This window comes from Aythya fuligula, chromosome Z (genome assembly GCF_009819795.1).
Source record: "Aythya fuligula isolate bAytFul2 chromosome Z, bAytFul2.pri, whole genome shotgun sequence".
Lineage (NCBI taxonomy): Eukaryota > Metazoa > Chordata > Aves > Anseriformes > Anatidae > Aythya > Aythya fuligula.
The window spans coordinates 16,813,731-16,830,483 of NC_045593.1; the positions used below are offsets into that span (position 1 = coordinate 16,813,731).

Consider the following 16,753-nt stretch of genomic DNA (forward strand, 5'->3'; position numbering starts at 1 on the left):
AGGAAGAAGAAACAGGAGAAATGAGGGTGGCATGCAGAGACTGGAAGATGAGGTGACATTAGTGAAGGAGAAAAAACATGTTGAAAACATCATTAGAAAATGCAGTGCTAGGAATTACAGTAAACTGTGGTGTTATTTGGGACTCTGATTGCATTATTTATTGAACGTTACTGAGGCCGTTTGTCATGCCAGCAGCCATAGCTTTAGCTATTGTGGGCCTCAGTGGCATCTGGAAGGATGAGTACTCCCATCTTTGATGGAAAGCTAGAGGCCTTTATCAGCAATCCCCACATCTGTGTATAAAACCGACACATTCCTTGGTTTTGTTTGAGGTAACTCTTGCTGCTCTTTAACACGAGACTTAAATAAATAAATAAATCACTTCAGTTAAATAAATAAATACAATCACATTGGAAATTTCAACACAGATTTAAAAAAGTAAGCCTTGATCCTCTGGTACATCACTTCTGTGCTTCCCTCTCCCCCCCCAACCCCCCCGCTATTATTCTACAATTGCAAATAAAATACTTATCAATAAAATATGCTAGCAGAAGGTTTCTCTTTTCTAGGCTAGATGAGAAGGCTTAAAATCACTTTCAAAAGCTTATGGTGAACTGGACATGTGATAGTTTAAGGTATTGTTTCATAGTGTAATGTAATTAACTCACTACTTCAGTTTTTATCACACAAAAATATTTTATGTTTTTATCTATCATACCAGTATTTTAAGTCATGTTGTTAATTCCATTTTAACTGGCATTCTTTTTTAAAAAGCTATAGCTTTTTATCAATGGACCTGTGCTAACCCACTCCAAACATCAGTTAAAATGTTTTATTCACAGTAAAATTCAATAAATTATGATGTGTACATCACACTCCTGTGTTTTTAATCCAAACCACATCATGCTTAGAGTGCTGACTCAAGAAGCCAATCTATTAATAACCATTTAACAATACCAGAGTGATTTGAATGGCTTTATATCCTTATGAGATGCTCTGGATACCTGTGGACTGTGGCTACCTAGTTTGGCAGTGACTACTTGGATGAACAGCTGAGGGCATTGTTGTAGAAGACAGCTGACTTGAAATCTGTCAAAGAGTAGAACAGGCTTAAAGACAATTAACTGTCAACTCAGCGTTTCCTTGATCCATCTTACATCAGAATTCTAAACTGAAACTGCCAATATTAGAATTATGGTGAAAATTACACCAAAGTTTGAAGCAAAACATTATTTTTTTATGCTCTACATCACTTCATTGGGATCAATGAAGTGCTACATCTACATATCTCACAACTGAGCACCTATGTTTTTGGAATTTAATGCCTCAGTACCATTAAAAAATGACTGTGTCATTTTAAGAAAGCTAACTGAAGGATAGTATTGTACTTTCCTGCTGTAAGAATTGAATAGTATTGATCCTTTATGTGTTCCACCTCCAGGAACTCAACGTCTATAGAAGTCAGCAGGCTTTGCCATATTGGTGACTGTCTTGAAATTGGAGAAAAAGCTCAGATTTAGTTTTGTTTTGTACTACAGTTTTGGCTGGTGCATGTAGAAGTCAGGACAGAGCTTATTTTTCTTTGTTTTAGAGGGCTGATGGTGGTTTTATATTTTGTAGGATTTTGGATTCTTTTCAGTGTCCCTGTCCTTTTGAACTCTCTTCCATATTACAAAGACAGCATCCATGCTGAATGCAGGTCACCATATTGCATACAATGGCAAATCTTCATATCTTCATTGTTCTTAAGACTTAAAATATATGTTTAAATGTAAGAGGAACATTTTTAGAAAACAAATAAAGAAAGAAAATACTTCGTGACAGAAAAGTGTGCTTTAATGCTAACTGGTAGATTTCTAACAATTTTACTAATGGATGGAAAGGTGTGTTTTTTCCCCACATAAACTGAAAAAAAATCTGCTTAGTCTAAAGCAGACAGAACCCATCAATGAGCTGAAATTGGCCGAACTGTGCATTTCCTCAATAACTTTGTCAGTCAGTGCTCACACATTATTTCAACGTATTCATTATTTGGTTTCTATCTCCCTGTATTTTTCCCATTATATTTTGAAACAATCTTCTCATAGACATTCCAGTCCTGTAAATCCTCAGATTTCAATTTCTTTTTTCCCATTTTACACCACTATAAATATTATCAGGTTAAGTTCCTGGGAATACAAATATAAAATTTACATTTATTTTATTTAATTGAGGTAATCGGGGTTGGCCTGTTCTCCCACGTGCCTGGTGACAGGACGAGGGGGAATGGGCTTAAGTTGCGCCAGGGGAGTTTTAGGCTAGATGTTAGGAAGAACTTCTTCACTGAAAGGGTTGTGAGGCATTGGAACAGGCTGCCCAGGGAAGTGGTGGAGTCACCATCCTTGGAAGTCTTCAAAAGACGTTTAGATGTAGAGCTTAGGGATATGGTTTAGTGGAGGGCTGTTAGCGTTAGGTTGGAGGTTGGACTCGATGACCTTGAGGTCTCTTCCAACCTAGAAAATTCTGTGATTCTGTGATTCTGTAATCAGTTCTGTAAAACCTACTGAGCTGAGATGAACTTAAGTTATACCTGACAATGACAAGAACTGATTTTTGAGTCTTGAAAAAGCAATTAGACATACATCAAATTCCCGTAAGCCAAAATCAATATTTCCATGATCAGCTGTCCTATCGTTCATGAAATTACTTGTAAAACTTGTTGGAAAGTTTCTTCAAGGGAGTGGTATAATCTACATCATTATAGGGATTACAGCACACATACAGACATGATTGCAGTACAGTTTAGGTTACATGGATGTCAGCAGCTTGTCAACCTTTACAAATTTAAGAATCATACATACAGTCACAGAATGGTTTGGGTTGGAAGGGACCTTAAAGACCATCAGGTTCTGACCCCCCCAGCTATGGGCAGGGACACCTCCCACCACAGAGGTTGTCCAAAGCCCCATCCAGCCTGGCCCTGAACATTTCCAGGAATGGGGCATCCACAGCTTCTCCGGGCAATCTGTTTTATCTATATACATACATGTATATATCCATATATCCATATATGTATATATATGGATCAATTCTAACTGTAAAGATTCACCTAGATTTTCCAACCTGTTTTTTTTTTTTTTTTTTTTTTTTTTTTTTTTTTTTTTTTTTAATCCATAGAATGATCTCACTATATATCTAGCTTCTCTTCTCTAAAAGACACCATACAACAGTACTGGAGTCATCAGATAAATCAAAGGCCAAAGTGGCCAAGAATCTAGAAATTTAAAAGCCGCTCACAACAAATAATAATAAATGCTTAACCTGCCATATGTCTATACTTCTCATTCTATTCAGCTGATGCTGTGAAACCAGCCAACAACCATATTAGTTTTCCTCAAGACTGGAGTGTTTCTTTGTGGATGGCTTTTTAATTCACTGTTACTGAGTCTATGGGAAGTCTGACACTTAAAAAGGCAGTCAGGAATTGTGTTAATTGACATGACACTGAGAATAACCCTGTGGTCAGAATCAGCTGTAAGACAAACTGCCAGTATAAATTCCCGGTAAATATCTTTAATATCTCTATCTTAACATAGACCTTCTTCTACAAGGCTTGGGACCAAAAACCCACCAGAATAATCAAGTTCTGATTACATCATCCAATTATGATGAAGTAGAAGGCAGCAAAGACGGCTGCTGATGCTACCTTACCATCGAAAACAGAATGAGCACCCATAGCAAGCAGGTAAAAGCAAAAAGCTGTAACTGCAATATCCAAGAAAAACTCTATAAAAGCATTGCTCGTTGACCATGCTGGCTTAACTTTACAGAATGGCAATGCCTTAGTGTAGCGACAATTTCTATATCCTACCTTGGAAGAGTCATGCTGCAGTAAAAGAGAATTTACTGAACAGCATTGAAAAGTAGTCTGGAAATCTCCTTTCAAAGATAAATTATTTTCTTAGAGGTGGAGAGTTACATAACATGATCAATTTTTGTTTTCTTTAAACACTACCTTGTTTTTATTACAATTTCCCTTCCACTTCCTCCATTAGGCAAGAAATCTTGTCCAGATAGGAACGAATATGGATTCATTTTTTTCTCTTTTTAGCCATTTCCACCTAAGAATGAATAACCAAATAATGATTGTGTTTGCCTCCTGTCCTTGAAATCAACAATACCTGATTAATACAAACTCCCCTAATGAAGACACCGCTAGAACAACTGTGCTCAGTAATGGACAATTGATGGGTGCGGTTGAGAGGTAGGTGAATACACAGAAATTGGATTTTATGAATACTATTTTGAGCTTTGTCATCCAATCTGTCTCCACTGCCTTCACACCCGTTTATGGGTAGGACTGAGCCTGCACTTTGGCCGGTGAGGAAGGCTGGGTTTTGCACAGCTGCCCATCCCCTCCGACTGTCTGTATGCCTGCTGCCACCTGTGCGGCCCCGGGGCGGGCGGCTGGGCGCTTCCCCCACACCCCTGGGGCCCTGGGGCCCGTGAGGCGAGAGATAACAGGAGACCGGAGGGGGGGTTTCGGGTCACGGTGCCCGGCACCGGGTGCCACACGCGGTCGCTCCCTTCCCGCTCCTTCCATGGCAGCGGGGCCCGGCCTCCACCTCCCGCCGCCCGGGGAGGGCCGGGGGGAGCCTCCCCCCGTCCCCCGGCACGGCGGGCGAGCAGGCCCCGCTACCCCGGCACCGCCCGGCCTGCCAGCCGCCCCGCCGGGGCCGGGGCCGGGTGAGGAAGCGAGAGCCGGCGGCCGACGGCTCCATGGAGCCCCGGGGCGGCCCCGCCGCACCCGCCCCTTCCTTCCCCCGCGCCGCCTCCGCCGGGGGAGCCGGCGGGGCCCGTACGTGCCGGGCCGGGAGCGAGGGGAGGCTCTGCGGAGCGGCACGGCCGCCGCAGCGCCAGCCCCGCCGCGCCGCCAGGGACCGGGTGCGGGAGAGGCAGGGATGTGAGCCTTGGCGGCGCTCCCCCCTCCCCAAATACCCCCGAATCCCCAATCCCCCTCTTTTTTCTTTTTTTTTTTTCTTTTTTTTTTTTTATCCGAAAAGCAGCTACCACAAGGAAAGAAAAAAAAAAAAAAGAAAACCCAAACCACCCCCCCCGAAAGAAAAAAAAAAAAAATAAAAAAATAAAAAAAAAAAAAACAACGAGGGCGTGGGGGGTGGGGGGATCCCGTGTCGCCGCCGCCACCCTCCGCTGGATCTATTGTCAGGGAAGGAGGAAATTGGCAGCCGGCGGCAGCGGCGGCACATCTGGGCGGGCACATCTGGGCATGCAACATCGGCTCCCGCCCGCCGCCGCCGTCCTCCAGCCGGCCGAGCGGATCCCTCCGGGGCCCCCGCGGGGCGGCTTCTGCTCGCCAGCCCCGGGGCCCATCTTTCGGGGCTGAATTATTAAACCTGGCAGCGCGGGGGGGCAGAGGGGGCTGGAAATAAAAGCTGCTTTTTTTTTTTTTTTTTTTTTTTTTTTTTTTTTTTTCCCCCCCTTCTCTCTTTTTTTTTTTTTTTTTTTTTTCCTTTCCCCCGGGATCTATTTCATGGGGATGTGTTCAAGGCAAGAGCGGATTCAGAAGGATATTGACGTTGTGATCCAAAAGTGCAAGGCGGAGAAGGACTGCCTGTTTGCAGGTGAGTTCCCCCCACCCGGGCGCCAGCCAGGTCGGCGGCGGGGAGCCTGCCGCGGAGCCCGGTGCCCTTCGCTGCCGTTCCCCCCAGCGGGGCCGCCGCGGAGCCCCCTTCCTCCTCCTCCTCCTCCTCCTCTCCTTCCGAGGGCATGTGAGGGCAGAGGAGGCCAGGAGCCGGCTGGGAAAGGGGGGGCATCCCGAGCCGGGGAGCGTGTGCGTGCGGCCGTGCCCCCCCTCTCCCACCGCCTGGCGCGGAGCCCCCGTGCTTTCCCTCCGTGGATGTTTCACCGATTATTATTTTTTTAAGTGGGGGGTGGTCGCAGGGGGTGGCCGAAGCCCCGTGTCCCCCCCAAACCCGCCTGCAGGGCCGGGGGCACGGCGGGTCCCCGCCGGTGCCCGGCGGCGGGGGCTCGGGCACGGCGGGCGGCTGCCTGTTGCCGATGCCAGCGGTGGAAATTCCTCGCCGTTGTTGCCATAGCACCGGGCACTTGTTGCAGGGGGCCGGGGGACTTGGTGCATTTCCCCCCGGTGCCCGCAGGAATCCACCCCCCAACCCCGTTCCCAGCTCCCCGCGTCGGTATCAGAGCGCCGGGCTGCGAAACCGCGGCGATTTCGGCCGAAATGAGGGGCGAGCGGGATGCCAAGTTGTCATAACGCAGCGCTTTGTGTTTCAGATTTCAGGTACTCAGACTCCACCTTTACCTTCACCTACACTGGAGGCTCCAAAAGGTACTCCTTTCCACAGTCGCGACACCCTTCTTTTCCTGCTCTCAGGGAGCTCCTTTGCTCCGCTGCCCTGGCAGGCTTTTTTTCCTTCCTATTGTGAGGAGGATCTATCTGTAAGTCATTTGCCTTCTCACAAACGTGAACCGAGCAGGAAGCGCGGAGGGAGGTGATCAGAAAGGTGATCCCAGCTGTCGGAGGCTCCTTCGCCTGGGTGCTGCTCCCTGGCGCTCCTCCGCTGCTTCAGGCTTTTCGTTCCCGTCCCTAGAATTTCTGCCATTCGTAAGCTTAACTGAAGTGCAGCAAAGGCATCAGTGTATTTGATACAAAGTTAATGCATCCTAAAAAAACATATGAAAAAGGTATGATTTTATTAAAAAATAGACCAAATTTCAATTGGCACCGTATTCTCTGTCATTTGAGAGCCATGTTTAGTCCCTTGACAGATGCAAGACTGTCTGCAATTGACCAAATTAAACTACTGAGACGCTAAGTGAAATGTCAGTATAGCTTATAAGGTTATAAAATTGTCTTAAGTGAATGGTGGCTTAAATATCATTTCTAAATGGATATGAGGTTTTGGTTATAAACCTGATTGTGCATGTATAAATTTATTTGAATCTGTCACCATTTATTGTGTTCATCTGTTTTCAAAAGGAAATATCAGATGAATAGTCAAAAGCCCATGTAAGTTGAACACGTCATTTTTGTCTCCCTAGACCTTAGTTACCTTGTACTTGATAGGGTAATTATAGTACATGCCAGGTCGTCATCTTATCTTTTAGCTGAATTTTATCAGATTTGGCAAGATGTCTTGGTTTTATTATTTCTTTTTTAATTTTCCGAGTTTGGTGATTGTTTTTCCTTCCCAGGGTGTGCCAGGTTAAAGTACTGTGCTCTGGAGTCTGCTCTTTGCAAGCGAGCCCTTTGGTGCAGGCAGCATTCCTGCACCATCAGTTCTGCTCGCTGTGTGCATCGGGCCCTGGCTGCAGGGTCAGGATCCCAGATGGGCTCCAGGCTGGTAGGCTGCTCAGGAAAATGTGTTCCCCACTCAGGATCCTGCCCTTCCCCACTGAAGGAAAGACAACTTAGGCCGTGTTCAGTGCAGTAGATTAGTTCCACTAGTAGCTGAAGATCAGATGTGTTTCTGGGTTGCTTGAAGCATACTCTTTTATTTAGGGTTTTAGTATACGTTTGTTTTGGTCTTGTTTTAAAAGGTAGTTTTGAAGGTCTTGGTACAATAAAAATTATCTTACAGAAAGTATTATTGTTTAGTTAAAACGATTGAATTTGAAAGTTACTTAGCACTGATCTCTAAACCAAATATTGCAGCAAGCAACCAGGAAGTGAAACCTGTCTATTGTTTCTCTTTTCCAAGCTGAATAACGTAAAAAGCCTAAGGGCATAGGTGATGGAAAACAAACTGGTTTATAAATGCTGGAACAAAATGTTGTCACTTCTCCAACAAGAGATGGAAGATGGCTGTGCATCCCGCAGCCTTGAATTTTAACTGGGGTCAACAGTTGCTTAGGAAATTGTTGATTGGAAACTAGTCACAAGATCTTGAAAATTCAGAAGTTATGCTTACAGAAATTGGTGAGAGTGGGTTGTTACATAAAGAGTACCCAAGTTTCACTTTCCTTTGGACATTTTAAGGACATTTTAAAAAGCATACTTTGGGCTACAGGTTTCAGGTTCTCTGCTCCTTTTTATGTTTATTTGGAAAGGTGTTTTATAATCTTCTTAGCGTACAGTGGCATACTGAGTGGCCAGGTTGTGAAGTACATAAAAATGAAAGCTCCAAGCTTTGACCATCAAAGGCCAAGCTTTTATTTCTCACATCAAAGATGAGTTAGTGGTTTCGTCTTAGAGGAGGTGCTGGCCAAACACCAGCTACCCTGTACTTTTGTGTTATTCAGGACTCCAGCAAGGAATCAGGGAGGGTCCGCGGTGGTGACTTACCCATGGTATCCCATTAGGAGGGCACAAGGCTATTTAAGGATCTTTTTTCATGCATTTGTCCATGACTTTTTTCCTACTGACATTGCTGTAGCCCTGGACTTTTGAGCAGTGATGCTGTTTATGAAGCGTTGCATTCCAGAATTGTCCCTAAGTGACAAAACCTCTATTAGCTTGTGACCACAGACTGGGGATCAGCTGATAGGTCTAGTCCTGTTGCTTCAGATATTTAGTCTGATGACTTTGTTCTGCAAAATGACAAAAACACGGGTTTTCAAGTGGTTGGCAAAGGGTATATACTGGGTTTGCAAACTGAGAGAGATTTATACGAGTAAGAATGGTGTCTAAGGTAGATTACAGTATTTTAGCACTCTCTTGTTTTGCTTTGAACTAAGTCCTTTCCATGCTTCGTTTCCTCTGGATGTTCCTTAGGTCTGTGTGTGCTGTGGCTTTTTTTTATCCATAGTGCTTAGATACCAGAGCAGAACCCCCCCAAAAAGCCGATGTGTTTTCTTTTTGAGAAGAATTCTTGGCTTTACTCTGCATATAGGTAGGTTGCAACAGTGCCAAGTTCGATATCGCTAAGGGTTTTCATTTTCATCCTGTAGCTACCTCAAGTACACATTAAGTCCAGTTGTCTGTGGTCTTAACATACTCAGAGCCAGATTCTTGGTAAATTAGTGTAAGCCTATGGTAGTCAATGCACCAGTATTGTTTCAGTATATGAAGGACGAAGGATTTCTGTGTTCAGTAAACTGTTAAGTTTATACCTGTGAGATTTTTCTTCCTGGGCCCAGCTTCTCTGCCTTTACCTTATTTTCCCTGTTGCTCATATTGATTGCATGGACCCCTCCTGGGTTAGTTCTGTTCAAACACTGAGTACATAACCACCTTGCAGATCACACCAGGTAGATAGACCTGATCCAGAGCATATTCATTGTAGCTTCAGTAGAGTTAATTTGTATTCCCACAGGACAGTCCTGAACCAAATGTTGAGGGCATGACTTAGCTTTTGTTCAAGAATAGAGGTGCCAGGGAAACAAACTGAGAACTATTATTTTATTCATTATATAGACTCGTTCCAGCATTTGACCTTTAGATCGTATTAAGCTACTATATATTGTGTAAATAACATATGTGTAAATGATCACTGCATTGGCATACGTACACCTAAAGGAAGTCGATTGTACATCTGCAGGATTTTTCTTGAAAAGTTAGGAGGAAAGAATATCTGTAAGTGCAAACATATTTTTATTGCATGAATTGTCATGAATAATCTCTTACCTGTGTAGTTTGATTAATTTTTTTTGGACAGTACTTCATGTTCAGACATATTTTTTTTTTTAATGCACTGTGCTCACACTTCCAAATTATTAGAGATGTTGCACACTGTGGAGATGCTTCCTAATTTGGGGAGATTGTAGTTAGTAATTTTTAGTGAAGCATGTCTTTGTACGTAATACGGGCAGTAAACATGAAGCAAATTGTTATCAATTTGATTATTTTTAATTTCACTGTCAGAAAGGGATAGATACCGTATAAAGTGAGGTGTTCATTTGGGTGCTGTGACTGTGCAAGATTTACTTTTCTTTAACTACAGCTGGCAGAATATCAGAAATGGCTGGATTCCTTATGATTTTTACCGCAGGATCTAAAAAGGATATTAAAGTGTGAACACGTTGAGGTGTTTTTTTTTTTTTTAAAGAATCTCTCATTTCCTTTGTCCTATTATCTGCCCCTGAATGAAACACTGCTTCTTCAGAAACCCTGCAGACTGAACAGAATTGTGGTCTGTCATCTTTGAAATAAAAATGCATGATGCCCTGAAGTTGTTTTCACTTTATGTGTCATTTGACATGGTTTACATAAAAGCAGTGCTCAGTTGTGCTGAAGAAAAGATGTTTCATTTTCTTAGTGTTTTCTCACCTCCACTTTTTTTTTTTTTGAGGCTAACCAAGGACATCATATCAGTCTTGAAATATCTCTTTATTCAAATATGTACTTAACTATCATTGGCAGTGAGGGACAGTGACAGTAAGCTTCGCATGAGAACAGGTCTTATACTGCAGCATGTTGTTAAGAAACTAAATAACACACATAAGAACTAAACACAAAAGCTAATTAGTTCACATCTCTCATTTGCACAGTGGGTTCTTGTTGTCTGCTTTCTCTACATAAGCAGGATGATCATACTAATGGCAGTTCTGCAGATGCAAGGGGAGTTAAATGTTGGTCTAAGATAATTGTTTATTTTTACTTAAAACAACAACAAATTGCTAGCTTGCATTGTTTTGATTTTGAATATTTCTCTTTTTGTTTTCTGTTCGAGGGTGTACACATAATGCTTAATACTGCAACATCAGAGATTGTGATGTAAACTGATGATTTAACTCCCACCTCAATATAGCAGTGAAATATCTGTGGCTATCTATGGCTAGAGACAAAACCCATGTATCTGAAGTTGTGGCACATTATATGTCCACTACGTGTTTGAACCACTCGTTGATAAATAGATTAATATGATTGTTTTTTCCCCTTCAGTGGCATGCCCTTTGAGTTTTTAGGTTCATACTCTAGTGTTACTTACTTGAGTTTAATAAAATTCTGTCTACATCAGACTTTCCATTTGTTGAATAGTTCTGAAATTCTGATGTCACTCTGGTAATGCTGAAAGTCAAGACAAAAAAAAAAAGTGAATAAAGTAGGAAGGGAGCTATGTAATGGCAGGGAAGAAGCTGTTGGAATGTTCCTTTTAGAAGCTGTGGTGGCTTGCATCAGATGCAACTGTTGCTGGAAGTATGACTTAAGACAAGGAAATGGTTTTGATGGAATCCATTGCTCTGAATAGTTTTAGTTTAGGTGGAATCATTTTTATAGAGGCCTTAGGAAGGGCTGATGCAAAGGCTGATGCAAGTACGGTTCATCTTCTGTTGCTGATGGCTGCACTTAACTTTGTGTTCAGGTTATTAAATATGCAACTGTATTCCTAAAATCTGTCCCTACTATAGTAAGATGGATATGAAAAGTAGATACGCACCTTGTACTTAATTCTGTTTATTACTGTTTCAAAATAGATGGAATATTGTACACCGTCTTTCAATTTGAACTTTCTTATCAAATGTGACTTAACATCTTGGTTAGGACTGCACCATTTCCTGGGAGATAAATCTGTGATATGAGATGGAAATCTAGTTTAGATATAACATGGCATGCATTGAGATTTTCATTTCTTCCTTAGGGATTCTGTATCACAGAATCATCTGGGTTGGAAGAGACCTCCAAGATCACTGAGTCCAACCTCTGACCCAACACTAACAAGTCCTCCACTAAACCATATCACTAAGCTCTAAATCTAAACGTTTTTTAAAGACCTCCAGGGATGGATGCAGTAATGTTGAAGACTGCCATGGGTACTTTTAAAAAAACACTTTTGTGTCAAGTATTAATTAAGTTTCGGTTTTAAAATCTCTCTTTAAGACAAGCCACTCTATGAATTCCAGCTAAACAACCTATTCTGATACTATACAGTCTTCTAATATTGGCTGTGTAGTACATACATGAAACTTAGCCATATATTCCTATAGATAGCTTTTTGATAGATAATACTACAAGAGGTTCAGTAGGTGTAACTTAACAAATGATTCATCCTAAAAAGATATCTAGTAGAATGCTGTAGTAAAAAAAAATATGATTAAATGCATTGTTGAGGGTTTGTGAAAAGCAAAATCAAATCCATTCTACTCATGGTCTCATTGAGCTTGTCTTTGTTTGTTGATCTTGTTTCTGACAGATTTTTCTTGCCTTGCTGTTAAAAAATCAGTAGCCTCTGAAGTGAACCATCCCTGCGTCTGGTAAAAATGACATTCTTCAGGGATTGTGGTCCCGTGGAGATCTCAGACTAGTCTGTTGAAGTGAAGGGCTACCCTCTCTCTGCTACATGCTGTACTGATACTAAGAACAATACATTCAAATCATCAATATCTATTTTTTTGTCAGAAAAAATGTGTTTTCAGGCATGTAAATGGCCTAATTTTCAGGAGTGCTGAACTCCCACACTACATAGTGGTCTCAGTATTACCATGCACTGCGTGGCACTTTTCAAAAGCTGTGGGTTCTTTATGCAGGTGTATTTGTATGCACTGGTGTTTCAGTGTTTCAGTAGCACAGAGCTGGGAAAAGTGCTTGAAGGTTTCTACAGAAAACATTTTCAGTAACTTCTTCTTTCTCTGCTTTCATCACATATTTTAACATATTAAGTACCTAAAAATAAACCTGTAGGCTGTCATTGTTAGTCTTAATGTGATAGGACAAATAATTTTAAAAGTGGAGTTCACTGTGACAAAATAAATTTAGATCACTTTTGTCTGTATTGGGACCAATGCCATTTCTGATTTTTCATGCTAGTCCCTAATAATTACCCATATTTTTCATCACTCATAAATAACGAGCTGAAGATACCTGTTGGCATCTTTCTTCCATGGACTACTTACTGTGCAGAATGTGAATTCTTATTTGAGTCAGAGTCAAATCACTTTGAGCCAAAACACCTACTTTAATAAGCTTGAGCAGCTGGAGGGAAAGCAAATTTTAAACTGCTGGGAGAGTTTAGTTTAGTTACAGATAAAACAGTTAGTTTAGTTACAGCTAAAAACGGGATGAAATGTGAATAAATCTAGAAAATGTCCAATATGCAGCTCCACCTTGGCATTAAATAAATCACACTTATGAGTACAGCTTTTAAGAATTAATGTCCTCCTTGATACAGGAGGTTGAAAAATTTTACGGATGTTTCATTTTAACTTGCCTCGTCTGAGGAAAAGGAGCTCCTTTTAACAGAGTAAAATTGACTCATAAAGATAAGCCTGCTATCCTGTGTAGCAGAAGCTAGAAAAGTCTCACTGAAAGAAGAGGGACTAAACAAGGTACAGAAATACATCTCCTTCCCATGCCTACCCCTGACAGAGCCTTCTGTGTGCTCCAGATCTAAATGCCAGATTGCGTCCAGCCTATTTCTATGGGAGGAAGAGCAGGAAAGAGCCTTGCATCAGGACTGGGAACAATTGTTGCTTTTATGAGTCAGGCTTCTCCTGGGAGGACCCATTATATCGAGGGAGCTTTATATCAGACACTGTGTTCCCATACTACAGGGGTTAAACAACATCATAAATGCTTTTGGCATTGTCTAATCCAGTGGGAGTAAGTCACAGTCTTGTACATACTCACATAGGGTTAGTTCTCAAGGAGGAAACAATCATGGGTGGAGGCTGCAGCCTGAGCATCTTTCCATGAAGGCAGAGTACTGTTGTGAGCCGTGCAGAAAGGCTTTGGCTTTTCTTGGCTGTTGTAGAAGACCACAGCCCATCCTAGCAATCAGTACTGAGCTGAATCCCTTTGATGGAGTTCTTTCCAGGGAGACTCGTGTAGTGCTTAGCAGGAGCCCATCTGGAGCAAAGAATTGAGGGCAAAGAGGAAGCTCAGGGAAACAAGCAAGCCCTCTAGATGTCTTCTTCCAGCCCCAAGGCAGTGATCAGAAATAAAAGAAGAAACAGCATGCCTCCTGTGTAATGAAATGTACTGTTTGCCAAAAAGGAGTGCAAAAAAATGGTGATACACCATCTGTAAAAAGAAGTATATAGTTGACAAATAAGTTCCTTTCAAACTGTGTAGCATTCTGCATTTTTCTCCTGTATTACATGTTGCCATCTTGAAATCTTGTTGCTTTAAATGAATGTTCCACTTTATGTTTCTAGGTAAGAATTTTTCATATTTCAAGAGCAAAGCTAGAAGGCAGGATGATTTTGCACTGCTCAACTGCGTGGTTTCTACCCAATAAGGTGTTTGTAACAGCATTTTCTCTCAAGTAGGAAAAATAGCCCATGGGTTAGACATGGTATTCCAGGTCATTAGCTTTTCTACAAATGATAGAATGCTTTATTTTAGGGTTGTTATTTTGTTTATTTGTTTTGTAGTTTTGCTCATTCTTATTCATTCATTTTTCTTAATGTTTAAAAATTCATTTTTAATGTGAATTCTCACCCACTAATAATCATATCATTATGAAAGATAGGAAAATAATTAGGATGCTCTTCTGTTGGAATAGGACCTGTGGTTCATACAGGTGTTAAGACCAGGAAGCACTTCCTTGTCTCAAATGTACTTGGTCAACTGCTTGATCTCTATTACAGCAGGGTAAATCCAGAGTAATTCCTCTCATGTGATGGGGCTCACTTGGGTCCACAGCGATACTGCCAAATTATTTATTTGTTCTTGATGATACGCCTAGTGAGCAGGAGTCCAGGTGACTTTTCAACTGGGGTGTCAGAAAGATCAGAGTTCTGTTTTAACACTGATATCCTTGCAGGTGTTCTCTCTCATATTTGAATACCTTCCTGGATGGTGGGAGAGTTGCAGTTTATCCAAGGAAACAAAGCTTTCTTTCATACATTCTTGTCAAGCCACTTGCATGGCAAAATGCAAAGATAGAAGGCCAGTTGTCAAAACTATGCTGTTCTGTATCCTTTTCAGCTTTAGCATCTGAAAACCAGGTTGTCACAGTCCATCCTCAAGAATGTAATTTGCTAGGCCACATGAAAATCTCTTTACCTGTCACTCATTCAGAATGATTAATAGATCTTAAACCGAATCCCAAAATGTTTTCAGAGCTTTTTGTACACATAACCATTAGTTGAAACAGTTGCTGATTTCTTAAAGAGAACTGTTCTGTGATTGTATTAACTTAATCTACATTAAAAATGTGCGAAATTACAAGTGTGAAAACTGGTCATTTCACTATATATTTGTTCAAAACAGTGGAAACATTAAAAAAAAAAAAGTTTTACCATACTTCAGACAAAAAAAAAAGACAACCTGCAAGTGTTAAAAACTTCTGGAAAACACACATTCAGTTAATGCTTTATAGCAGTTATGGTTACTATCAGTAGTCTTACTGTATGGATAGATAGTTACAAAAATTAATGTTTTCTACAGGTTGAATATGGTTCTATGAACATTACATCAAATCTTTGTACTTTGCCGTAGTTCTAATGAAGTTCCAACTGAAAACTGAGCTTACTAATTCTAGTCTTTTAAGAAGTTGTAAAGTTAGAGAATTATTTTCCTATGAAGATTTAACTGTCCTATACAGCAAGGCTTGTTAAGCTTGGTGTAAAATTTCATTAAGATTTTGTAGGCTTGAATGTTGAAAAAGGACTCATGTTTTATCAGTGGATGATGAGTAGACTGAAACTCATCATATTTAGGTGGCAACAGGGGCAATGTAACCCTCTGTGAGAATCTCCTTGGACGTGTACTAGTTTTGTTAACTCAGGCCAATAGAATTTTTAAAGTAGTTTAGTGTTGGTCTCTAGAGTATGAAGTGAAGAGTCACCATCATTAGCTTACAAAAGATGCAGTCTCTTGCCTTTAGCTGGCTTGTGTGCACTTGCTTTTTAAAATTTTTTATTATTATTTAACTTTTATTTACAAGTATCTGTATAACATGAGAGCAGCAGAACATTGGGCATATAGTTGTGCTTCCTAAATGTTCCCCATGCTAAATTTAGCTATTGAAGGAACTTTCACAGCAAAGTTCAGCCTTCGTTAAATGTGCTCTGCCTTTGTTACTGAAATAAAATTACATGGGATTAGCAGCCACCAGCTTAGTTCTTGTTAAGGTATTTTACTAGCTAATCTGTATCTGAAAGGACATCTACAATTCCATGTTTTGGATATTACATTTTGTTTGTTTCTTTGAATGTTTGTGTTTAGTATTCTTGCTCTTTGTACCAATTCATATATTTATTTTGTGTTTAACTAGAATAGTGAATTAAAAGAAGTACATCCTCCCTATGTACAACACTATAGGGAGTAGATGAATAGAAGACTTAAGGCTATTTCTGTATCTGAATTTATATTATACTGATAAACTTTTATTTGTTTTACGTCATTCCTCTTGTTATATTGTTTCTGTGTTTAAACGACAATAAATAGATAGTTAAAATACTGCTTCATAAAGGTATTACCATTTATTTAAGGCATAAAGAATTATATTCATCCTGTAGTTCATCTAAAACCTGACCTTTGTCAAGGACAACAAACTCACATATATATGGAGTGTTATCAACAGATATGAAGTGTAAATACCTTTTACATATAGCACTGCCTCGCTTCAAATCAGACATGGATGTGCAGAAGGTACTGGCCTCCTAGTGTGCTAGTAAAGATTAGGCATTTGTTGTCTGTGAAGTGAGCAGGAATTGCAGCTACTTGAGTAAGGATAAACATTTCAAAGGCTATCAATTTTACTTGTGGAGGACATAAACTGATCATCATTTAGGGTCAAGAAAAGCTTTTACCCTGGCTACTAAGTCTTTCCCCACATCCTCTGTTAATAATGGCATCATCAGGCAAGAGCAGTGGGTCAGTTCTTTGACTAACTATCAAAGAAGGGCTCTG

The 16,753-nt window shown here is 40.9% G+C and overlaps 1 protein-coding gene across 1 annotated transcript in view; it reads left to right on the forward strand.

The window, feature by feature from the left end:
- Window positions 1-5,524: 5,524 nt before the first annotated feature.
- The window catches only part of PARP8 (poly(ADP-ribose) polymerase family member 8), a 108,749-nt gene continuing 97,520 nt past the window's right edge, over window positions 5,525-16,753 (forward strand). The window contains exons 1-2 of the mRNA XM_032206145.1: window positions 5,525-5,621; window positions 6,292-6,346. Of these exons, the coding sequence (XP_032062036.1) occupies window positions 5,531-5,621; window positions 6,292-6,346 (146 nt within the window). The 5' untranslated portion in view covers window positions 5,525-5,530. The remainder of the gene's footprint in view (window positions 5,622-6,291; window positions 6,347-16,753) is intronic.